Consider the following 24672-nt stretch of genomic DNA (forward strand, 5'->3'; position numbering starts at 1 on the left):
AAAGCATTTTCGTGCGACGTACTCTATGATGATCCACCGCATGATGCCTTTCCAAATATTACTCGAACTAGCTACTGACATTTGTTACAAGCTCTGCAAGGACCCGCGCAGCTAGCTGGACCAAAGCGAACTGAACCAAGCCAACATGGCTGCTGTTATCTGAGCCAACCTCGGCAACACACCCTTGAGGGCAGTGACTGTACTTGGGTCGGTTATTATTGTGCCAATTGCAGTATCTCTCCTTCCTATATATTAGCAAATCCTGTCTGCCAATTTGACGGATTATTCATCAATAAACTATCTCTTAAACTGTCTTTTCATGTTTGCGTATAGTATATGGCGTGCACTGCAGAGTACAGTTGCTTATTCTGTTTCGTTTCGTTTTCAACGCCCAAATGGTTCAGCAGTTGAGGCAGCCATACACCGGCTGTCCACCCACTACTTCTGACTCACGAATAGCTGCTGTGCGGTGGTAAAGAAACCCACCACAATATTGTCGGAAAAGCATCAGAAGGTGTTGTGGAGTATATGCCCAGTGCTTTTGGCAGATCCACAGCACCAGCTGGACTACTCGCCCGACGGTGAATCCTCAGCCAGCCTGCTCGACCAGAGGGAAACACATGCTATGCTCTGGGTCAGCGCAGATTCACTTAGAAATATAGGCAGGCATGGCCATAGGGAGGCTCATGTCATTCTCTGGAGGCAATGCGTGGGGTAATTGTAAAGAGGAATTGTAGGGTGTGTTCGACGCTGTGCTCACACCTGTCACAAAGCAGGGATCCACAAGCTGCTGAGCGGATCGCCTCTCCCACCGTCATCCATTCTCTCTCCGTTGAATCGGTGGATGCCTGCTGAAGTTCAGCGATATTTTCTATTGCAAGCATTAGCGATTCCAGGCTATGCACTGTGCACTTTGAGCCATGACCCATGACCCATGGGCCATGTGCAAGTTGCTGGACTGCTGTTCCAGAGGGGTGTATTTGAGCCCCGGACCATGAGATGCAGACTGCTGTTTTCAAAATTAACTTGCTCTGTATCCGTACTCACATCTCTAGACATCTCACGCATGAATATTCATACCTTCGGATCGAAAAACACTGCTATGTCTACTGATATATCCTCATATACAGTTAAAGAAGGCAGAGGTATTGCCTTTCGTGACTAATTTGTCTACTAGAGCCTCATCAGCCTGGAAACTCATTGCACGCTTTCTTGTATGCTCCCCTCACGGTCGCCGTATCATGAAAGGGAGGCAAGACAAGAATGCGGAAGTAGACAATGGAGTGGCAAAACGGCCACGAACACGAGCGAAATGGGATAGCGAGTTTTCCGATTTGGCCCCCTCCTTTGGGACGGATAGGTATTAGCTGACTGAGCCCTGGGAGGTATACGCATGGCTATTCTTCTAGATGGCCACAAATTCTGGATTGTGTCCCTCACAGTCGGCGGTATGGACTACAACCTTTCTCATAGAATGTTTAGAGCTGCTGTATCTAGCGGTTCCCATGAGGGGCAATAAATTCAGTTAACACGCATTTCCTACGGCATGTAATCTAGACTCTAATGTCATACATCGCACGCCAGGGCGATTCTAGATATCTAAAATGAAATGTAATTCTCCACTAAAGAACAACCACCTTAAGTGCGTACATTTATCCACATTGCACCAACAATTGCGCGGTCATCCTGTAGCACAATCAAGTCCACGTACAGAGGATTGTGAGCTACTGGAGGAGCAGAGCCAGCACTTAACATACACTACATCCTCTATTCCAACGACTTTCACTCCGGGCTAGCTACCGGGCAACAGGCGACTCGTTCAGGATAGAATTCAAGCGTGTCTGTGCCATCTCGAACCACTTCAGATGTGAGTCATCAACAAAAGTAATGGTCCAGCTCCACCAATGCCAACAACGCCCTGACCAAATTCCCTGTCTCCACGGCCATCTGGCGACTCCAGGTCTCGTCCTCAATAAACAACGCAGCGACCAGATCGTCCACGCACCCCTGCACAGGCTGCCCCAACTCCAGCAGACGGTCCAGCCACACATTCTTCTCGTCGGTCACGTCGTCGCAGTCACGGATACACCTTAATGCAATCTTATCGCACACCAAGCGCGCCATGGTCACCAGCTGCTGCGCCTTGCGTGCATCCGCCAGGCGCTCTGCGGGAATATCCGGATCGAAATCGCCCAGGCTCTCGTCGCTCGAATACCCGTCGTTCTCTGCCGAGTCATCTTTCTGCGCCTCCTGCGCCTCCTGTGCCTCTTGCACTGACTCCTTCAGCTCATCCACAGCATCGCGCACCAGATCGCCCACGCTCGACTTCCACTTCACCACCACCGCTGCACGGTTGTCCACCGGAATCTGCGTCAGTTGCTTGCAGTGCTCCCAGAAAATGCCTGATGTCGACGTGTACGCCAGTTCCGCCAACACCGTCTTATCCAGTGCCACCTTGTCGGAAATAAAGGTATTAACCAGGGTCACTATCGATACCAGGGTCCGGCTCACCGCCCGCTTCACCGCCCTTCAGGTATGTGAGGCCAGCCGATTTCGGAATCTGGTTCAAAAGCTGCACCAGCTGGAAGAAGCCGGCATTGATCTTTGGGCACAATTCGCGGATCTCCTTGTCCAGGGCTGGCGGCTTCAGTGCTATCAGGAAGCGCGTTACCTCCTTGTCGATGGCTGTGGCCAGGTTGTCAATTGAGGTTTTGAAGTGCTTCCCGGAGAACTCGACGGAGGAATCGATGCCGTCGAAGGTGCGCACGTGGTCGAGCAGCACCATGATGTTCACAGGCGGCGTTGTGCAGGAACTTTTGTGTGTCCGCGGATATGTCAGTTGCCATGCTGGAATTCTGCTAATAATAAGGGTGTTAAAGAGGAGTTGTACGAAAGTAAAGACGGAGAGAAAAGACCTGCCAAGGGGGGAGTCAAGCATACAAGGTTAGGTTGGGAAAAGTTTGGTATCGGCAGAATTATGATCTGATTTTCGACGGAACACTTGATCTTAGCGACAACAAGCAAGCATGGGGTGCGGGTTTTAGAAATACGACAAACACTCTTTCTTCATCCTACATCACTTTTTTTCTTCATTTTTTTCCACACACTATCTGCCATGTTTAATCCAACGCATATTCACAGCACCAACCGCCCGAACGACGAAAACGCCGTAGCCGCAATGCGCACGGGCAAGCCCAGCCACCTAAATGGCAAGCCCACACTGGCGCCCGCAACCCCAGCGGCCACTAAAAAGCACAGCACGCCCATGCGCCTGGCGCTGACGCCCAGCACGTCTGGCATCAAGCGCATCCGCTCATCGACACCAATGCAGGCGCGGGAGCCGATGCGCATGGTGAAGAAGTCGCGGGGGCTGTTCAGCCCATATGGCGTGGCGGATGAGCGGGTGCTGCTGCTGGAGCCCGAGTATGTGCCGGAGCGGGCGGCGTCGCCGGAACTGGCGGCGGTGGAGGAGTTTGGGGATGATCTGGATGCCACGCTGGTTCCGGGTCGGCCACGGGCGCCGCATGTGACCCTAAATGTGGGCGGGGCTTTGGAGCTGGCGCCGGAGCGCATGCAAGAGATCTGTGTGCCGGTGGTAAGGTTTTCGCGCATCCCGAAGCCGTGCGGTAGTGCAGGGCAGATCAAGGTGCGGCTGCAGGAGCTTCTGGCGATGTCGCTGTATCCGACACGGATTCCGCGGCTGAAGCGCAAGCGGGTTTAAGGCTATTAATGTGTTGTATGATTGTAAGAAAACTTTTCAGATCTTGGCGGAGCGGTCGAACTGAGCGGCGACCTTGATCAGGTCAGCGAAGATGCCAAAGGCGGTGACGGCAGCACCGGCGCCGGCACCCTGGACAATGAGCGGGTTGGGGAAGCGCTCGGTGGTGAAGGCGATGATGTTGTCGCTGCCCTTGAGGGAGGCGAAGGGGTGGTCGAGCGGGTATTTGGCGAGCTTGACGGAGCTCTGGCCGCCAGCAACATCGACCTTGCCGACATAGCGCAGCACTGCACCTTCCTTGATCGCGTCCTGGTTGAGCTGAGCAAAGTGGGCATCGAACTCGGGCAAGCGCTGCATGAACTCGTCGGCCGAGGCGACCGAGCGCAATGCCTCGGGCACGATGTTCTCGACCGGCAGAGTGTCGGTGCCGATATCGAGGCCGGCGACACGGCCCAGAATAGTGACCTTGCGGGCAACGTCCATGCCGTTCAGGTCATCTCGGGGGTCGGGCTCCGGTATATCCATTGGCCTTGGCCACGGCGACGCACTCGGAGAACTGCTGGGTGGCACCAGGTGCCGAAAAGGTATTGAACAGATACGACAGGGTGCCGGAGAAGATGCCCTCGATGGTCTTGATCTTGTCGCCGGTGCGGATCAGGTCGTTCAGAGTGGAGAGCACGGGCAGGCCAGCGCCCACGGTAGCCTCGTGGAAGACCGAGGGTCCGGTCTGCGTCAGCTTCTGGATTTCACGGAACAGCGAGAGCTCGTTCGAGAAGGCCTTCTTGTTCGGCGTCACGATATGCAGGCCCCTGGACAGCCACGACGGGTACAGGTTCGCGATTGCGTCGCTGGACGTGCAGTCCACAATGGCCGTGGGCGAAGGCAGCGTGGCCAGGGTGTCGGCGAAGGCGGTCAGGTCAGCCGGCTGCGCCGAACTGCCCAGAAGCGAGGACTGCCAGGCGGCCAGGTCGGTGGCGGCGAAGGGCGTGGCGGAGACTGCCATCTTCCTGGAGTTGATCAAGCCGACGAGGGCGATGGGCAGGGAAGCGAAGCGCGCGGACTGGGCGTGGGCGACAAGCTGCTCGACCAAAGCACCACCGACGAGGCCGGGACCGACAATAGCAATGTTTAGCATGGCTTAGAGATAAAAGTAGGGAAAAAGAGTTATTTGGGGAGTAGAAAAAGAGAAAGAGAGAAGGGCACGGCTGAATCCAGTCTGTGACCCACTAAATGAAATCGGCCGTGGTGACGACAAAATCGCCGCTGTTATCTTCGGCTGTCACTTTGACGCCAAAGTGACAGGATCTGAGAACCAGCAAATAGTCAAGTGTCTCGAACAACTTCAAGCGCATCCCTTGCTTTTTCCGCTTATTAATTTTTTGAAACCGCTTACGTTTTTATTCAGAATGGAAGAACTGGACAAATTCCGCGAGCAGTGGCTCGAAGAAGTGCGCACACGGCATGAGCCAGCCACGCAGACCGCATCCGAACTCCTCTCAATGTCCGGGGTTGGCTCAATGGACGCAAATACGCAGACAGCGCTCTCGCACTACCTCCAGGCGACCGCCTACGAGCACGAGGGACGGCTCGGCGAGGCTCTGGGCAGCTACCGGAAGGCATTCCGTCACTGCGCAACAATCGACTCGATCTACCGGCAGATCACGCAGGGCCGCGACGGCGCCCACGCGCAAGCGCAGCTGGCCAAGGCCGAACAGAATATTGCCGACAAGAGGCGGCAGGAGAGCGGCGGGTTCTTGTTCCGCCACGAGGCTGGCGCGCGCGAAGTCGACGACACTCGCATTGATGTGATGGCGGAATTGGTCAGCGGGCTAAAGAAAATGGAGCTGCAGTGCGTGCCAGGAAACGCCAACCGGCCGGTGCTGGTGGACCGGCTGCCGGACGACCTTTTAGTCCATGTGCTGAAGATGGCGGGGGCGGTGGATGTGCAGATTGTCGGGCGGTTTGCTGCGGCCTGCAAGCGGTTTGCAGTGGTATCACGTGATGCTCGCCTCTGGAAGTTTATGAACTGCGCAGCCCAGCGCCAGCCTACCGGCGAGCGCTTCCAAGCAGCCTGCAGCAGCGTCAGCGTGCCTGCAGAGGAGCCCGTGGATACATATAGCCTATACAGGGAGGCACAGGCATATGATGGGTGGCTGGACATGTTCTTGCGGCGGGCGCGTGTGCGGTTCGATGGCATATACATCTCAACATGTCATTACCTGCGGCCGTCATCGGCAGAGAACACGTGGACGACGCCGGTAATGCTGGTGACATATTACCGGTACCTTCGGTTTTTCCGCGACGGCACCTGCCTCAAGCTCCTGTCAACCACAGAGCCGGCCAAGATTGTACGCAGCATCTTCTGGGCCACCCGCGAAAGACGCGTGCAGCGCGGGGTGTGGCGGCTGGACGGACGCGATGTGGTGGCATATACACAGGACAAGGAGCGCGATGGCCTGACCTTCTGCCTGGAGCTGGAGGTGCGCAGCACGCGGGACAGCCAAGAACAACAAGTTGCTTGTGGCAGCGCTACTCACACACCGACGATGTACGTGGCAGCTCCAATGAATATTCGCTGCGACAGTTCAAGCCGTTTTATTTCTCAAAGGTGGCATCCTATCTGCCTGAATAAATATGGCCTATTAGACTGCGGGTGCGGCTGCTGTGATCTCGGGTGTCGCCTGGTCGGCGTACTGTGTGAAGTTGTCGCTGAATAGCCCCGCAAGCTTTCCAATGGTCTCATGGAACTCTGCTGGCGAGCCCTGCCAGGCCTGCAGCGGATCCAGAATCTCACTGGGCACGCCCGTGACGGACCGCGGGATCTGCAGGTTGAATACTGGGTAGTTGGCATATTCGGCCTGCTCAAGTTCGCCCGAGTGGATAGCGTCGATGATCTGGCGCGAGTGTTTGAGCGAGATGCGCTTGCCGACGCCATAGGCACCGCCGGCCCAGCCGGTGTTGACTAGCCACACGCTGGCATTATGCTTCTGCAGCTTCTCGGCCAGCATCCGCGCGTACTTGACCGGGTGCCACACCAGGAACGGCTGCCCGAAGCACGCAGAGAACGTCGCCACCGGCGCCTTGACGCCCTCCTCGGTGCCGGCAATCTTGGCTGTGTAGCCCGAGATGAAGTGGTACATGGCCTGCGCAGGCGTCAGCTTGGCCACCGGCGGCAGCACACCGAACGCATCGCACGTCAGCAATACAATGTTCTTCGGGTGCCCGCCCACACACGGCACTTTGGCACTGTCCATGTGCTCGATCGGGTACGCGCAGCGCGTGTTCTCGGTGATTGTCTTGTCGGTGTAGTCCACTAGTCGTGTTTCAGGGGTTGATCTTGACGTTCTCCTAGCACCGAGCCAAACCGGATCGCTCGGAAGATCTCCGGCTCCTTCTCAGCCGACAGATCGATGCACTTGGCGTAGCAGCCGCCCTCGATGTTGAACACACCGCTCTCGGTCCACACGTGTTCGTCATCACCGATCAGCAGCCGCTGCGGGTCCGCCGACAGCGTCGTCTTGCCGGTACCCGACAGGCCAAAGAACAGCGACACGTCGCCCGATCGCCCCTCATTGCATGACGCATGCAGTGACAGCGCATTGGCCTTGGGCATCAGATAGTGCATCACCGTGAACACGCCCTTCTTCATCTCGCCCGCGTACTCGGTGCCCAGAATCACCATCTGCTTGTGCTTGAAGCTAATCGACACGCTGGTGCTGCTTGTCATGCCCTCAGTGAATGTGCTGGCCGGGAACTGGCCCGCGTTGATAATGGTGAAATCGGGCTCGCCAAAGTTCTCCAGCTCCTCGGCTGTCGGCCGGATCAGCATGTTGTTCATGAACAGCGCATGGTAGGCGCGCGCACACACCACGCGCACCTTGATGCGGTACTTGGGGTCCCACCCAGGCGAAGCCGTCGAACACGTACAGGCGCTCACGCGTGTTGAGGTAGTCGACAGCGCGCTCGTAGTTGATGGCGAACGACTCCTCTGACAGCTTCTTGTTGACCGGGCCCCACCACACGTCATCGACCGTGGATGCCTCCTTGACAACACGCTTGTCCTTGGGCGACCGGCCTGTCTTGTTGCCCGATCGCGCCACCAAGGCGCCAACAGAAGACACGCATGTGCCGGGCTCATACCGTACTGCGTCTTCATACAGACTCGCCATCGCTGCGTTGCGGCGGACCGTGCGCGGAATGAGTCCTGACAGGAACGGCGCATGTGTGTGCAGACTGCGTAGCGCCCGTCCGCCAGAGCTGCGTGCGAGTGATAAAATCTTGAGCATAGGTCGTTATGATGGTTCGTTAATAAAGTGTCTAAAATAATATTTTCTAGTGCGGAGGCGGAGAAAAACCAAACAAAAAACATCCTGTGATCGAACAAGCCATCAGGCCTGCCGATCGGCCCGGTGTTGTCGTCATATGCCCCTGGATTAATCGCATTTATCAAACTCCTTTCTGTACAACTGCTTCTTGATCACGTGTAGCCACTAACAATGTCCTGCAAAAGATGTTTGATTTGCCTAACAATGCAATTCAGGGCAACCTGACAGAGCTTCTAGGGCCATCCGCACATCAGCAGCAGCAATGCACTATACTGCCTGCCTGCCCATTTCCGAATCCTTCTGCAGCCTGTAAACATGGCAGAGCTATGGACCCATGAGTCTTGCGGTCATGGTACATTGGAAGGATAGACAGCCAGCTGTGCTTTTGAACAAGAGAGCACTGCCGCAGTACATTGACTCTGGACCACTTGACTGCATGGGCTGCATGTGCAACCGCCGATGCTCGCTGGGAGAGCACCAGTACCTCTCTTACTCTAAAACCCGACAAAAAAGGAAGGGACTGACCCCTTTTAATTTTGCTGATCTATCGCTCAACCACGAACACGGCGGACACCTGTCCGCGTTCGCAGTCCTTTCCACTCTGCAAAGCCTCACATGGCTCGGCCCCATGCTGCATGCGTGCATGACCGCATAAAAACTTGGCTCCCACGGCACTGTTTCCTCGATGGCCATAGGGTTAGACGTTACGTCTCCACCATGTTTTGTACATTTTTGCTCCACTCCGATACATGTCTCGCCGTGGAGGACCCATGTCGCTGCCATGTCTGGGAGACGAGAGTGCCCTCGTCCAGCGCTCCAGAAAGAGTATAAAATCCAGGTATCCGCCATGGAGTGCGCTGGAATCCTTCATTTTTCCTCCAGCCCCTCCAGCCTTTCCTTACGATGTCTGCTCTACACTTTAACGACTTGCCTGCCACCATTCTCCACACTGTCTTCGGCTTTCTGTTCCGGGATATCCTCCACGAGTATGCGGTCCTCGACGATTACAGCAGGGCTATGGATATCGCCACGGTAGTGTCGCCTCTGGGGAGCTCTTATGCCATCGTTCGTTTACCACTTTGTTCTCGTCCAGCGGAGGATAACTGTTGTTCGATCCTGAGCACCACGGCATACCGACCGAGAAGGTTGTGTGGCTTTCCAATATCACCTCTATCAGATACCAACAAAAGTCCTAGTCTGGCAACTGGTTTGCGCGTTGTCATGAACGACGACTACACCGGTCCACTTCAACTCACAAACGCGCTTCTGGTTTTTGGTCTCACATTTCCACCACTGACCAGCTTCAGAACTCTCCAGTTCTTCGGCAGAGGCATTCTCAGATCAGGAACTGACAGCCGCACGCCGGACATGCATGCTGATGCAATGAGCTTCTGCAACTTTATTCGGCCAAATTACAAAAGCCTAGGAGTCCATCATACTACGTCCAACCATCCTCTCACCCCGTGCCGACGTTTCTGATACTCTCAATGCCGCTAACATTCCTCAATCCTTCAACTATACCATATCGCCACGGTATTCGCTTCTCCTTCAGTTTTGCTATGAGCTTCTACCATCTCTAGAGTGCACAGTACCGGCCACTTTGATCCTCCACCAGCCGGTAACACTCCGATCTGACTACGCTAGAGCTTGACCTGGACCGCATAAACCAACCTGAACATGTAGGAATTTCTGATATCGCCACACTGGAAACGATAAAGCTCACCAACATTCGCCGACAGACACCACTTATCGGTCTTCAATCTGAACACACTGCGCTCCCCGCACTCCAGAACTTGAAGGTTCTCCAACTTGGGTTCAAAAAGGTGCCAGAATCCTCAGAGCAGGACCCAGAGCTGCCTGCCCGACTCGTATGCTCATACCCAAGGCTGTCAGAGCTGATGATTAGTCAGTCTGCTGGCGTTTACCGAGATCTGTATTCCGCATTCCGCAACGCACCACTGAGACTACTGCAGATTAACGAGAACCACCGTGCACTTGCGCATATCAACACAGAGATCATCCGCAACATCGACTGTCTACACCTGGAAACAATCAAACCTGACGAAGGAAACTGGTGGGACGATCCTACGCACTTTGTAACACGCTTCTATTCCGCAGATTCAAGCCGTACGTCGTGCTGTTCTGGATGTAACTTTGCCTTTCCCAGCACACATCAACTGGCACAATCTGGTGTGTCTGTCGCTGTCCACAGATATGGTAACTGTGACCCGCATCGTTTGTCTGTTGAGCCAACTAGCCCTACTGAAGTACCTCAAGATAAAATGCGTCTCAATGGATCCACATAATCCTTACGCCTACTTCTGGGGATCAAGCAATCGACAGGCTGATATCCGTTCTGTCCACTGAACCAACTGTTGTCGACTCTGTTCGCTTGGATAGGCCCACCAGATGCAGGAAGCCATCGAAGCCATCAACAAGCAGTCTGCAAGTTTTCGCTATTGACACTCCAAATCATTTTGACGGAGAGTCTCTATCCAAGCTACTGCTTTTCCTACCAGCGCTTAGGATTTTTGCTGTTGACACGGAATATGTGGATGTATTCAGAGCCAATGTGGAACGGTTCCAGCTAGACGTCTCGGTGTGCTTATTTGTGGAGGTTGACCATCATTTTAAGCTGGAGTAGTATTGAATAGACTATAAATAGCAGAGGCTATCCCCACCATAAAATCACTAGATTTATTGTGAGGAGCAACAGCAATATTGGTTTCATTTTATCGATCCGTAGTGACTGTGGAGTTTTTTGTGGTATACAGAGTCGGTTGGACCGCACTATGTAGTCCAGTCCAAGTACATTAATTTCATCGAGATAGTCTTGCCACGCCATATCCCGATGCCATAGCCTGTATCTTTTCTAGTTGATAAACTGGCTGTTTACTCACTACAATTGTATTGTTGACAGCAATGTTTAATGTGAATCAGAGTGTTGACTTCATATAGAACTGACCTTTCTTTTCACTATTTTGTAGTTAGTGCTATTTTAAGCTTATTGGCCTCTCTAATAGTGTGAACCCGTATTGAGGACACAGCTGCGAAGGTAGTCTATATGTAGCGAATCTATTGCAGTTTAATAACCTTCAATTGCAGATATAAACATTTTTAGCTTGCGGATTTAATATATTTTCTAATGTGAATTAAAAAAAAAAAATAAGAAAGAAAAAAGAAAAAAGCAAAAGTCTACAAATGCCTAGCGACATATAAAACACCAACTGTATCCGTAGGTTAAGCACACTATTAGCAAGATTTGTACCAAGTTTACTCTATTGCTTACAGGAATGAACAGCAACAACATAACACCACAGGATCTGCCTGCATACATGGAGGGAGTGCGACAGCAAGTTAAGGATAGACATGCGTCACTGGAATCTCGTCAGCTTAAAGTTGGTCGAATAATCATTGATTGCGGGGTAGATATAGAGGATTATGCAACGCTGGTGGACAACTATGGTAAACAGAACCTGATTCAACGCGCATTTGACAGCAGAAAGTATTACCCCCGTGCTCAGCGACACCAGCGAGTGACATGATATTAATGGTTTTCCTGGACTGAAATCAGGACAACCTGGCCCCTTTGCCCATCTCTCAAGTATTATACGTACTCGGTCCGCATCCGATTCTCAGTTCATCCCAAGGCATTGCTATCGGTATCGCAAACAGCAGGAAACTTCCCAGTAACATCTTTATAGATTTTTGCCGACTATTTCTATATTGATTCGTTTGACCAGAGACAAAATGATACCGCATCCCTTCTAGGGACAGCTAGGTAATGGATCCAGGCCACCCTTGTACATACTGGAGACATCATTTTTGGGCGTTGTAGAATTTCAAGAAATCGCGCTTATCCATAGCAGTCATTTTGGTCATCCGCAGGCGCGACACGCCCACCAAGCACTCCTGCACACGCTCGTCCAGGATCCACCGGCTCCTCGTCCGCATCACACAGCAAGGCTGAATCCGCCATGCGCGGCGCCTCACCGGCAGCCAGCACTCTGACCGATCACCGAGTTATACATCTGGCAGCACAGCTGGAACACATGCATAAGCTGGCTGCCCACGGAGTATGCCGGACTAAACGCGCTGAACGGGTACTTCAGCGCCAGCACATGAATCTTGGTCCTTTTCATCCAAGTTCGCCATTTCGCCAAACACCGGCAGCAACTGCAGTAGCGCGCGGCCATTGCTGGTCGCAGTTCTCCGCAAACACCACCACAGGGCCGGTCTGCCGCACACGCGCCTGCTCTGTAATAGTCTTCAGCGGCTCGGCCTCGTTCGCCGGCAGCAAGGCAGGCGTCATTTGGGCGGGGGCCCGCAGCGCCTGGTACAGCGAGATCCGGCGCGCATAGCATGTCGCGTTATCCAGCTCCACAAACACCGGATCATAGAAGGTATGCCAGAATCAGGATATCCACATACGAGGCATGGTTCGCCACGATTATGTCGCCCGAGGAAACATGCGCTTCCTGCGTGTTGCGCCGGCCGCGCTGCAGGCTCACGGTGCGCATTTCTATGCGCATAAAGCCCAGCGCAAAGAGTCGCCAGGCGCGCCCACATGCGACGCAAAAACAACGTCGCCGGACGTCGCAGACCCGGTACTACGATCAGGACGCCCATCGATGCTGTCAGTGCGTCGAGAAGGGCGGTTGCACCGAGCACCGCTAGCCGCACTACCGCCAGAGCCGGGCCCACGACGAAAGCTCTTCAGGCCCTGCGCCAAGCGCATTAGCCCGCTCTGCTGCGACCGTGCCGGGCACCGCCGGTACAAACGGCTGAATTCCAGTGCCCTGCATCTCTCCACTTTGAAAACTTCTCCATCGGTAATTTATAAAAAGCGAGAATAAAAGGGAATTTTAGTGAAAAGAGCCACCGAGTAAAACAGAAGATCAATCGGCTGACGTCTATTTCAGCCGGCCCCACTAATCGCCCCTCGCGTCGCTTTTCTTCTCCTCTCGCATTCCAGAATATACCATTATCCAGAAAAATGCTGTTCTACGTGGACATGACAGGGTCGCGCTGGCTCGATCTGCCTCTGGAAGTCTGGGCAGAGATCCTCGGATACGCAGTACCGGTTGACCCGCCCGAGCGTCACCCGAACCTGGAGTCGTACTTTGAACAGATCGTCCACCGGCCCGCAGCAATCATCCAAGCCAATGGAAGCTTGCGCCAATACCTGCTGCACGCATTTTACAAGCATGCAGCCTACTGCGGGAAAAGGAGGCAGCTACTGGTACCTTCGGCCGCACTGCCACTGATGCGCAAGCTGGTCATCGGCATCCCTTTCAAATCGCGTGCGTTCCGCACAATGGTACGGGGCCTGCATATGCTGCCCGAGGAGGCGCGCCACGGCCTGACGTGGCTGGGGCTGCGTTTGGGCGAACGAGCCAAGCTGTCCGAGTCGGAGTTCGGCTCGCTTGCAAAAGGCGTTCCCGAACCTGCAGAAAGTCGTCGTGGATGTCGCAGCCGAACACGCAGTCCACAAGGAGCTGCACAGCGCGGTGGTAGGACAGAGCAAAGCGCACGTGGTCTCGTTGACCAGCCGCGGCCTGGCCGGGAGCAGTGCATTGCGGGCGCTGGTGCTTGCGGCTGTCACAGCACCTGGAGAGCTTGGACGTGGGTACTGGTATCGTGGTGGGCCTTTGGTGCGGATTCTGCAGCCGACGTTCCATAGGCAGGTGCGATTCCCGCACCTGCGGGTTCCTGCGCTTTGGCGTGGCATTGCCGGGCGCCGAGACGGTCAGTGTTCCACCGGTGTGCCAAATGCCGCGCCTTGAGCACCTGCACATGGATCCGGAATGTATGCAGGCATGGCAGCCCGACGTTTTCCTCCATCATACAGTCGTGTCTCTCTACGATCTGCTGCTAAGCGCGGCCGCCAGAGCACCTGCGCTCGGTGACGCTCTGCTACATATACGATCAGCAGCGTATTCTGCAGCTGCAGAATATCGAGGAGCTGCGTTTGATGCGACTACCCGGCGCTGATGAGAGCGAAACGGTTAATACGATACTGGCGCTTCCGCGCCTTGCGAGTTTTGCGGGATTCGATTGAGGGCGGGCATACGCCGCTGGCGATCGGCTTTACGATGAACTGGAGCCTGAGGGAGCTCGATCTGCGAAATATGGTGTTTTCTCTTTCCTGAGTTGCGGCGGCTGCTGGCGCTGCTGCCGAATCTTGCATCGCTGCGTGTGCTACTCCACACGCGCGATGGCGAGCGGCTGCCCATTGCTCCCGCGGAGTATCATCCCAGAGATAAAGTTTCTGTGGGCCAATGCCACCGACGGAAAAGCAGGTAGGGTGGACCAACGCCCACCTGAACGTGCTGGTAGGGATGGTTGCGCGGATGCCGGCGCTGACTAATATATGGCTGTTCCGCAAGGCCATCAAGCGCCTGCAGTGGGCCATGAACCACCACCCCGAGGAGGACCTGGTCGCGATGGTCCAGAATGCTGCAATCAACCAGTGCGATTGGGACGACCGCCTGGTGCACAGCCCGACCCGTCTGCTAGTTGCGTAAGGGATTTTTGTATATTTTTTAACCCAGTATATACCGATTCAGAAATATTTTACGGCCTCGTCGACTTGACCACCGCGCGGCCCTTGAACAGCCCCAGCAGCAGCGGACCTGTAGCTGCCAGCAGCCGCCATAGCGGCACAAGCGTGAAACAGCCGTCCGAGCCACGACGTGCGCAAGCCAGTAGCTCTTCGGGTACATCATCGCGGGGCCAACTACCGCTTTCCATGGAGTTCTCGTCGCCTGCAAACGGGGCCAGGCGCAAGGTGTCGACGCTAGGCCGGCGGGAACCACAGCGGGCGCTTCATCACCGACCGCTTGTGCGAGAACGTCTCGAACGAATACCTGCCCATGTAGTTGCCGACGCCCGACGGGCCGACACCGCCGAACGGGAAGTTGTGCGCTGCCAGATGGAACATGGCATCGTTGGCTATGGCGCCGCCCGAGCGCGTGTGCTGAAGCACATACTCGCTGGTTTTGTCGCTGGCAAACACGTACAGTGCCAGCGGCTGGTCGCGTGAGTTGACGATCTGGAGTGCCTCATCCAGCGTATCGTATGTGATTATCGGCAGTATCGGCCCAAACAGCTCGTCGCGCATCAGTGAGTCTGACGCAGTGACGTTGTCGACGAGTGTTGGAGGAATGTACCGGTCGGCCTTGTCTGCCACGTCATCCACAATGGGCACCACCGTGCCGCTGGATGCTGCCAGCGCGTCCGTCAGCCGCTGCCAGTGCCGCTGGTTGATGATGCGTCCGTATTCGGCCGACTTCTGCGGCGTGCGCGTGTACGCCTTGTGCACAACCTCTGTAAGCAGCTCCACCAGCTTGTCCTTGATCGAGCGCTGCACCAGCAGATAATCCAGCCCCACGCACGCCTGCCCGGCATTCATGAGCTTTGCCCACACCAGCCGCATTGCCGTCGGGCCCAAATCCGCCACATCATTATGAACAATTGCCGGCGACTTGCCGCCCAACTCCAGCGTCACACCTGCCAGCTGCTCGGCGGCAGCCTTGGCCACAATCTTGCCCACTGCGCCATTGCCCGTGTAGAAAAAGTGGTCGAACTTTTGCTTCAGCAGCTCGGTGGTCTCAGGCGACGCCGCCCTGCACCACCTGCAGGACACGTGCATCCAGGCTCGTCCGAAGCACGTACTCCATGGCCATGGCCGAGTACGGCGCCACCTCCGACTGGCTTCACCACCACAGTATTGCCCGCTGCCAGTGCACCGATAAGCGGCAGGAGCGTCAGCCGCACCGGGAAGTTCCATGGGCTGATAATTACCACGCAGCCCAGCGGCTCCTTGCGCACCTCCATCGAGCTCGTCAGGAACCCTGTCTGGTCGCTTGCCAGCCGATTATGCTCTGGCCTAACCCATGTGTCGATGTTGGCTAGTGCCTGCCCGATCTCGAATTCCACAGCCTGGATATCGTAGAGCAGTGCTTCTTCCTTGCACCGATGTAGGTCAAGATACAGTGCTTGGGCGAGCAGGTCGGAGTGCTGGCGCACACCCTCCAGCAGCGCCTGCAGCTGCTGCTTGCGGTAGCTGACCGGCCGCATTATGTCCTCGGCGAATGCACCGCGCAGGTCTGCCACTATAGTGCTGATTTTCGACACTGGCGTGAAAGCCAGCTCCTGCTTTTCAAGGTCAATCGTGCTTGTGGCCATTGGTTAGAAAGTAGAAAGTGTAGGTGAATGGAGGACCAAGCGGCAAAGAATGCGTCAGATCCCTCGTGCTTTATATGCACAGGAATTACGCCAAGCATTGACCGCCGTCGTTGCACACGGCCTGGTTTCGGCCGCTGAATAATGAAAAGTGCCTTCCCCCAGCTCATCCACAGCGAATGCCGTGTGGGGATTTGCCTAATCCTGTTTGCAGCTGTTTGCCTTTTCCTTTTACTTGTTCTGTCCATTAATTCACGCCTGGTACTCTTGCTGTAGATGCACTTGCTTCTGATACCCAGCAAGAAAGCACGCCTTGGACGTACTTTCCAAGTCCGTGTCCCTGAGTAAATGCATGTATCTGCCGCTGCGCTTGTATGTCATCCACCCATGTGGACATGTAGATCGCTGCATTTTTGCACAGCATGACCCAGTGCCACCTGATCCCGACTCCATCCACTGGCCTCTGGCCATGAGGGCGATTCAAAGGCTGGGATAGGAATTGGACTGCAGAGCGTTCTCATTGGCATGTGATAGATGCTGGCTCATCAGTCCAGCTATCGCTGGAATGGTCGTGGTATCGCCTCAGGCTCAAAACACCCGGCTTTCTGGGACTGGCCGAACTAATCCGTCGCGTGGATCTCCTTATTTGTCAATGTGCCTGGTCTTTGCCTTTTACGGCAATGACCTCAGTGAATCGCAATGCCTTTTCTGTGGGATCTATTTCCACTGTGTCTGCTGCCATACTCCCTATATCTTGCCCATGCTATGACGGATATTGGAACCCACGCTCTAGTTTACTGGCTCATAAGATACCCATCTGGGAATAGTTGTGGGCGGATTACACAACACCCCGGAGCCGACACCTGCTATGCACAAGCCGAGCTGCCATATGCATCATCACATTCCAAACATATCCTGCTGAAATCTGCATACACGATGCAATCTCCATGCATCCTTTGCAGCCATGGTCCCACGCTTACATTATTCAATGCCTGTGACAGAAATGTCTGACCCCACAAGTTCCTTTGTCCTTCTCCTGATCAGTCGCCCGATCTGATCATTCAAACTCCAGCCCCTAGCCTCTTCCTCAAGCTGTCTATTCAAATGTCGCTAATAACGAACTAGCTCTCTTTCACTACATTACATGCAGTGGTCGCAACTACTAACAAGGAGCAGACTGTACAATTTAATAAAATGAATCGTGGCCAGTGACACCAGCGGTTATTCAAGGTCAGAAGGTCAATTGAAGACATTATGTTTGAAGGTATCATGGTCCAACACTGTCTCCACAAGTCGCCTATCTAGTACAATCTCTGTATATCAGCTGATCTCCGAGTTTCAGCGCACAGGTAGTGCTGACAGCTACGATATATGTTTCCTGCAACCCACATTCCGATTCCAGGCAGACATTGTTTTGCTCTAGCATGTATTCCAAATTAATAAGGGCAACCTGATCAGAGCTTCTAGGGCCATCCGCACATCAGCAGCAGCAATGCACTATACTGCCTGCCTGCCCATTTCCGAATCCTTCTTGCAGCCTGTAAACATGACAGAGCTATGGACCCATGAGTCTTGCGGTCATGGGTACATTGGAAGGATAGACAGCCAGCTGTGCTTTTGAACAAGAGAGCACTGCCGCAGTACATTGACTCTGGAGCACTTGACTGCATGGGCTGCATGTGCAACCGCCGATGCTCGCTGGGAGAGCACCAGTACTCGTCTTACTCTAAAACCGACAAAAAAGGAAGGGACTGACCCCTTTTAATTTTGCTGATCTATCGCTCAACCACGAACACGGCGGACACCTGTCCGCGTTCGCACTCCTTTCCACCCTGCAAAGCCTCACATGGCTCGGCCCCATGCTGCATGCGTGCATGACCGCATAAAAATTCGGCTCCCACGGCACTGTTTCCTCGATGGCCATAGGGTTAGACGTTACGTCTCCACCATGTTTTGTACATTTTTGCTCCACTCCGATACATGTCTCGCCGTGGAGGACCCATGTCGCTGCCATGTCTGGGAGACGAGACTGCCCTCGTCCAGCGCTCCAGAAAGAGTATAAAAATCCAGGTATCCGCCATGGAGTGCGCTGGAATCCTTCAGTTTTCCTCCAGCACCCTCCAGCCTTTCCTTACGAATGTCTGCTCTACACTTTAACGACTTGCCTGCCACCATTCTCCACACTGTCTTCGGCTTTCTGTTCCGGGATATCCTCCACGAGTATGCGGTCCTCGACGATTACAGCAGGGCTATGGATATTGCCACCGTGTGTCGCCTCTGGGGAGCTCTTATGCCATCGTTCGTTTACCACTTTGTTCTCGTCCAGCGGAAGGATAACTGTTGTTCATCCTGAGCACCACGGCATACCGGTCGAGAGGGTGGTGTGGTTTTCCAACATCACCTCTATCAGATACCAACAAAAGTCCTGTCTGGCAACTGGTTTGCGCGTTGTCATGAACGACGATTACACCGGTCCACTTCAACTCACAAACGCGCTTCTGGTTTTTGGTCTCACATCTCCACCACTGACCAGCTTCAGAACTCTCCAGTTCTTCGGCAGAGGCATTCTCAGATCAGGAACTGACAGCCGCACGCCGGACATGCATGCTGATGCAATGAGCTTCTGCAACTTTATTCGGCCAAACTACAAAAGCCTGGAGTCCATTATACTACGTCCAACCATCCTCTCACCCCGTGCCGACGTTTCTGATACTCTCAATGCCGCTAACATTCCTCAATCCTTCAACTATACCATATCACACGGTTATTCGCTTCTCCTTCAGATATACTTTGAGTTTTATCATCTCTAGAGTGCACATACCGGCCACTTTGATCCTCCACCAACCGGTAGCGCTCCATCTGACCACGCTAGAGCTTGACCTGGACCGCATAAACCGACCTGAACATATGGGAATTTCTGATATCGCCACACTGGAAACGATAAAGCTCACCAACATTCGCCGACAGACACCACTTATCGGTCTTCAATCTGAGACACACTGCGCTCCCCGCACTCCAGAACTTGAAGGTTCTCCAACTTGGGTTCAAAAAGGTGCCAGAATCCTCAGAGCAGGACCCAGAGCTGCCTGCCCGACTCGTATGCTCATACCCAAGGCTGTCAGAACTGATGATTAGTCGGTCTGCTGGCGTTTACCGAGATCTGTATTCCGCATTCCGCGATGCGCCCACTGAGACTACTGCAGATTAATGAGAACCACCGTGCACTTGCGCACATCAACACAGAGATCATCCGCAACATCGACTGTCTACACCTGGAAACAATCAAACCTGACGAAGGAAACTGGTGGGACGACCCTACGCACTTTGTAACCCGCTTCTATTCCGGCAGATTCAGCCGTACGTCGCGCTGTTTTGGATATAGCACTACCTTTCCCAGCACACATCAACTGGCACAATCTGGCGTGTCTGTCGCTGTCCACAGATATGGTCACTGTGACCCGCATCGTTCGTCTGTTGAAGCAGTTAACTCTACTGAAGTATCTCCGAATTTCATGTATCTCGATGGATCCACGTAATCCTGATGCGTTATTTCTGGGGATCAAGCAATCGACAGGCTGATATCCGCTCTGCCACTGAACCAACTGTTGTCGACTCTGTTTGCTTGGATGGCCCACCAGATGCAGGGAGCATCGAAGCCATCAACAGCAGTCTGCAAGTTTTCGCTATTGACACTCCAAATCATTTTGACGGAGAGTCTCTATCCAAGCTACTGCTTTTCCTACCAGCGCTCAAGATTTTTGCTGTTGACACGGAATATGCGGATGTATTCAGAGCCAATGTGGAACGGTTCCTGTTAGACGTCTCGGTGCGCTTATTTGTGGAGGTTGACCATTATTTTAGGCCTGGAATAACCCTGAATAGACTATAAATAGCAGAGGCTATTCCCACCATAAAATCACTAGATTTATTGTGAGGAACAACAGCAATATTGGTTTCATGTTAACGATCCGTAGTGACTGTGGAGTTCTTTGTGGTATACAGAGTCGGTTGGACCGCACTATGTAGTCCAGTCAAACACATTAGTTTCATCGAGATAGTCCTGCCACGCCATATCTCGATGCCCTAGCCTGTATCTTTTCTAGTCGATAAATTGGCTGTTTACTCACTACAATTGTATTGTTGACAGCAATGTTTAATGTGAATCAGGGTGTTGACTTCATGTAGACCGGGCATTTCCTTTCACTATTTTGTAGTTAGTGCTATTTTAAGCTTATTGGCCTCTCTAATAGTGTGAACCCGTATTGAGGACACGGCTGCGAAGGTAGTTTATATGTACCGAATCTATTGCAGTTTAATATCTTTCTATTGTTGATTGAAGTATTTTTAGCTCATAAATTTAAAACATGTTCCTTAATATGACTAGAAAAATGTGAAAGTCTACAAATGCCTAGCGATATATAAAACGTCAACTGTATCGGTAGGTTGACCACACTATTAGCGAGATTTATACCAAATTTACTCTATTGCTTAAGGAATGAACAGCAACAACATAACATCACAGGATCGGACAGCACACTTGCTGAAAGATCAGCTGCGAATGATAGATAGAACTAAGACTCAGCTGATTCGTATACACAGAGAGGATGATATTTACACTGTACCTACGAGCGCTGTTGATCAATATGAGAGCTTAGAGCGGAGCAAACAAGAATATCCACCATATGTCAGACTTCCCAAACACTATCCCGCTGGTTCTTAGAACAATTGAAGATTTAATAGGGATTAAGAGACACGATAAAATCGTTGGCTGACACAAGGACAATCCGGCTCCTTTGCCCTCTCCTTCAATTATGACACCCGCCCGCTACGCACCCAGTTCTCAGATCATCCCAAGGCATTGGTATTGGTATAGTGAACCACAGTAAATCTTTCAGGAATGGGTTTATAAATTCACAACTTTACTTTTATATTTCTTGTTCAACTAAAACATAGTTGCATCATATCCTTTCGAGAATAGGAGAGTACCGTTATAAATGCTGAATTAATTAATTGAATTTGTACCAAAAGGGTAGGCCGAAAAATGACAAGAACTGCCTAAGAGTGGATATAGCTAAATAGTTAACATTGCAACGATGTGCTTGTTGCATCTTTACTAGAATTGCTCTGCTCGCGATGCGAGCTCGGCTGCTAGTCAGCATGGGTTGACATGCCGATAAGAGCATCACGGCAAACCGGTCATTTGAACGTGTTGGATGGCTGTTGGTGCAATGGCAGTCATGGACATCTCCCATCTTGGTGGCCTGCTCAGCGCAGGCGCTTCAGCGCTGGCTCGCTGCTACTGGCAACAGAATCGCCTGCTGCTGCACGCCTCTTGCGCGACCTCTTTGTTGCCAGGGTGGTGCCAGAAGCATTGGCAACAATGGCCGTAAAGCGATGGAACCGTTCAGGAATACTGCCTGAATCACAGAGTGACTAGAAAATGAGCCTGAAGTTTAGAACTGCTGCGAGGTCGCGGTTCAAGAGCTGAGACGAATAGGCTCGCCTGTATTGTGCCATGGCCCGCTTACATGACTCGCTTGTACAGCGGAGAAGGCCATGGCACTTCACAGTTGGGTTCTTCGATCTCTGGTAGGGCCGCGGATTGGGAACATGCCGGAATGTCTGCAGTGACTTTTCGCAGCAGAACGGGCACATCGACGATGTCCGGAATTCGTCGATCAGATAGACTTCAAAGCCATGATGCTTGAACTTGTCGCGCCATCCCTTGCCACGAATCGGCGCATGGTGTCGGGCCATCGGCGCACTCCAATTGCCCATGACCAGCACTGGATCTGGACCGAACTTGCTCCGGAGTTTCGCGGCAAGCCTGTGGTCTGCACGGGCCTGGTTCATGAATGAATCAAGGCGCAGCTTGCGGTGAAGCGGGCACACCTTGGGACTGGTACTGACACCTGGATGGGCCTTCCAGCGCCTTTGGTGCTGCTTGTTTGACTCAGTGGGCTGCTGCTCTGGTAACCTTCGCGCTGTCATCGTGCTGGCATAAAACGGTGCTAGGACACACCGCACAGATGCACGGGCAGCAACGTAGGCACGGAATTTTGCTGGGCTAAGGGTCCGGCAGCAGTGCTTGGAAAGCTCTGCCTCTGCTCTGCGGACAGCATCTTCTGGGACTTGATCCTTTGTAGCCCGACGAATCCTGTCATAGTGACGCAGCTTGAGCTCCTTATTGCGCTGCTGCCGTGTGTAGCGGTAGAGCATTCTCTCACCCTCTTTCCCATTGCTGCTATTTTCGTGCATCATGTATAGCAAATCGCCCCGACCTGGATCGATGAATACACAGCGGCCTTTCAGATTCTGCAGCTCTGGCTGTGGGATCTGGTGGATATAGCGACAGTCAGCTATAGTATTGCCTCCCACAGCATTGCCTCCTGCACCATCAGCCTTAGGTACCTTGTCTTGTAACAGAATGCATATCGTTACATCATCTGTTGTCGCCATTCCGTGGAATTTTCTGTCACCATGCACCTTAAATGGCTTTGATGTTAGATCTGCGACCCAGCCCCACACATCCCACACAGGTTGTGTGATCCCTTGGACCGGGTCGTGTGCACAGACTGGGGGTGCTGGTGCATATGCATTGTTAAGTGCTGCAACAGTGTCTGCTGCTGCCGCCGATGCAGCAGCAAGCGAATCAGCCGCTACTGCTGCAGTTGCTGCAGTGGCCTCTGTTTCATCTGATGGCATCTTCGCTGCTTCGCGTGCAGCCTTCTTGGCCAATTTTTCGCCCTTTTCTGCTGCTTTCCTTGCCTCTGTTGCTGCCCTCTTTGCTGCGTTGATCTTGGTAACCTCCTCACGTGTTTTCGAAACAAACACCTGCTTGATTATTTGCTTGTCTAAGCGCACATGGCCTGGGATCCATGATGTCCGCAGAGGCAAGCATTGAGGGGAGACTTGCCAAGCTGCTCATTCTCGATAAGCTGGCATAGGCGAATGTATGCACGCAGATGCTTAAGTGGATTTACCTTGGCACCATAGTATCGGCTGTCTTTGGCGAATCTGTACTTGGCATCATAGGCACTAAGGACTGGTGCCAGCTTGTTGTAGATTGCAAGCATCGGTGGGGTGAGCACACTGAGATCAGGGTGCCTAGAGGCAACTGCCTGGCGGAGCTTCTGTGCAGGTGTATAAATACACACTTGGCATGCATTATTGAACTCAGCCTTGGACACATTGCCCATTGTACTGTGCAGTGTGTTTTTGCGGTTGCGAATATCAATCAATTTGGCCAGAATCCGCTGTAGGCAAGTGCCATAGTGCAACACAATGTTGTTCTTGTATGCTGTCATCAGCTCGGTATCCACGTATGTCGCTACTTGATTCATTTCGCGTACACCATGTAGCTCGATATCGCCATTATGCAATAGATAATCATAAATATGGTATCTAACTACATCACCGAAATCTGCGCTTAACAGTTCTGACTTGTCCTTCCGGTTGACGAAATCCTCGGCAGATATGACAGTCTTCGCCTTCAGGTTGCGATAAATGAATAAATAAATAAAACAAAAAAACCCTTTTTCACAAATGTTGCTGGGTCAAAGGCATCATCGTAAGCTAGCTGATGGAGTAGTATCCATCGTGCAAGCATGTATGTATGCTCTTTGATGATATTGACGCTGTGTACAAATTGCTCTAGGCGGGGCAACATAGAATCACGGAAGCCAATACCACCAAGTGATGTCTTTATGGCAGTAGTGCTGCGGGTAATGTTCATTTGAGAAATTCAATAGGCAAAGTAAGAAGAGAAATGATGCTGTTCAGTTTTGCTTTATTGCGTATGCATAGCATTAAGAACTTTTTATTAAAAATGATCTGGCTTGCATGGTTCTTGGGGCCCTTAGCACTGATACAGTCCCTTGAATCAGTCTATACAGACTGTGTCTATTGTGGCCCAAATACTACCGCTCACACATGTTCATAAGACAAATTAGTTTATAAAATAAATCCACAAATATTGCATGACCGCTAGAAGAGTTATATGGCCTTGTTCAATGTGCTCATAAACAAATATCCTAAGAGTGTTGCGCAGCCGGTGATGACCACCATGATGATGCCATGGAAGTTATCAGGCCGACCGACAATGAGAGCAGCTCTTGTGCTGAACCAATGGAGATATCTAGTGGAGACCTGTGACCACTACAATAACAACTCGTCACCCTGGTTTCACCGATGAGGTCAGATGCCGCACAAGATCAAAAAGGAGTTTATAGAGTAAGTCACCCAAACTCGTGTTGAAGCTTAAAAGTTTTATTTTATTTTTTTTTAACCAATTATATAATTTCTAGCGGACGGTCGGACACTTTTTAGACTATAAAATCTTGTATATAGGTAAAGATAAAGAAAAGATATTGCCACACAGTGTCGGAAATAGGAACGGTATCGCCCGACAATATAAACCTTATCAGTAATGCTGTGGTTAAA

General features: G+C 52.6%; 10 protein-coding genes across 10 annotated transcripts; 4 read left to right on the forward strand and 6 right to left on the reverse strand.

The window, feature by feature from the left end:
• Positions 1–1589: 1589 nt before the first annotated feature.
• Positions 1590–2913, reverse strand: DL89DRAFT_269828 (uncharacterized protein). Its single transcript, XM_040888446.1, is given in 3 exon segments — positions 1590–1896; positions 1916–2486; positions 2524–2913. The coding sequence occupies 3 exon segments, from the start codon at positions 2783–2785 to the stop codon at positions 1797–1799; spliced, it is 933 nt and encodes a 310-aa protein (XP_040740742.1). The 5' UTR covers positions 2786–2913; the 3' UTR covers positions 1590–1796.
• Positions 2914–3115: 202 nt separating this feature from the next.
• Positions 3116–3721, forward strand: DL89DRAFT_295161 (uncharacterized protein; the record flags this gene model as incomplete). The annotated part of the gene is made up of 1 exon (XM_040890605.1): positions 3116–3721. The coding sequence occupies one exon, from the start codon at positions 3116–3118 to the stop codon at positions 3719–3721; it is 606 nt and encodes a 201-aa protein (XP_040740743.1).
• Positions 3722–3757: 36 nt separating this feature from the next.
• Positions 3758–4853, reverse strand: DL89DRAFT_295162 (homoserine dehydrogenase; the record flags this gene model as incomplete). Its single annotated transcript, XM_040890606.1, has 2 exons — positions 3758–4228; positions 4263–4853. The coding sequence occupies 2 exons, from the start codon at positions 4851–4853 to the stop codon at positions 3758–3760; spliced, it is 1062 nt and encodes a 353-aa protein (XP_040740744.1).
• Positions 4854–5124: 271 nt separating this feature from the next.
• On the forward strand, positions 5125–6286 carry DL89DRAFT_295163 (uncharacterized protein; the record flags this gene model as incomplete). Its single annotated transcript, XM_040890607.1, has 2 exons — positions 5125–6231; positions 6278–6286. 2 exons carry the CDS (start codon positions 5125–5127, stop codon positions 6284–6286), a joined length of 1116 nt encoding a protein of 371 aa, XP_040740745.1.
• Positions 6287–6313: 27 nt separating this feature from the next.
• Positions 6314–8061, reverse strand: DL89DRAFT_269831 (ATP-utilizing phosphoenolpyruvate carboxykinase). The gene is made up of 3 exons (XM_040888447.1): positions 7642–8061; positions 7061–7607; positions 6314–7031 (listed from the first exon to the last, which is right to left on the reverse strand). Exons 1-3 carry the CDS (start codon positions 8002–8004, stop codon positions 6361–6363), a joined length of 1581 nt encoding a protein of 526 aa, XP_040740746.1. The 5' UTR covers positions 8005–8061; the 3' UTR covers positions 6314–6360.
• An 869-nt stretch (positions 8062–8930) lies between these two features.
• Positions 8931–9157, reverse strand: DL89DRAFT_269832 (uncharacterized protein; the record flags this gene model as incomplete). The annotated part of the gene is made up of 2 exons (XM_040888448.1): positions 8931–9087; positions 9119–9157. Coding segments are annotated over 2 exons (171 nt in total), but the record flags the coding sequence as incomplete, so codon positions are not given.
• A 2146-nt stretch (positions 9158–11303) lies between these two features.
• DL89DRAFT_269833 (uncharacterized protein) lies at positions 11304–11794 on the forward strand (the record flags this gene model as incomplete). Its single annotated transcript, XM_040888449.1, has 1 exon — positions 11304–11794. A coding segment is annotated over exon 1 (203 nt), but the record flags the coding sequence as incomplete, so codon positions are not given.
• DL89DRAFT_269834 (uncharacterized protein) lies at positions 11754–12921 on the reverse strand. The gene is given in 8 exon segments (XM_040888450.1): positions 11754–11983; positions 12003–12050; positions 12073–12177; positions 12209–12219; positions 12266–12421; positions 12471–12565; positions 12618–12716; positions 12748–12921. The coding sequence occupies 8 exon segments, from the start codon at positions 12779–12781 to the stop codon at positions 11863–11865; spliced, it is 669 nt and encodes a 222-aa protein (XP_040740749.1). The 5' UTR covers positions 12782–12921; the 3' UTR covers positions 11754–11862.
• Positions 12922–12958: 37 nt separating this feature from the next.
• Positions 12959–13881, forward strand: DL89DRAFT_59776 (uncharacterized protein). Its single transcript, XM_040891853.1, has one exon. It carries the CDS (start codon positions 13040–13042, stop codon positions 13724–13726), a length of 687 nt encoding a protein of 228 aa, XP_040740750.1. The 5' UTR covers positions 12959–13039; the 3' UTR covers positions 13727–13881.
• Positions 13882–14842: 961 nt separating this feature from the next.
• DL89DRAFT_275774 (aldehyde dehydrogenase) lies at positions 14843–16233 on the reverse strand (the record flags this gene model as incomplete). The annotated part of the gene is made up of 3 exons (XM_040889353.1): positions 14843–15655; positions 15681–15719; positions 15742–16233. 3 exons carry the CDS (start codon positions 16231–16233, stop codon positions 14843–14845), a joined length of 1344 nt encoding a protein of 447 aa, XP_040740751.1.
• Positions 16234–24672: the final 8439 nt, after the last annotated feature.

This window comes from Linderina pennispora, assembly GCF_002104995.1.
Source record: "Linderina pennispora strain ATCC 12442 chromosome Unknown DL89scaffold_14, whole genome shotgun sequence".
In the NCBI taxonomy this organism is placed as follows: Eukaryota; Fungi; Kickxellomycota; class Kickxellomycetes; order Kickxellales; family Kickxellaceae; genus Linderina; species Linderina pennispora.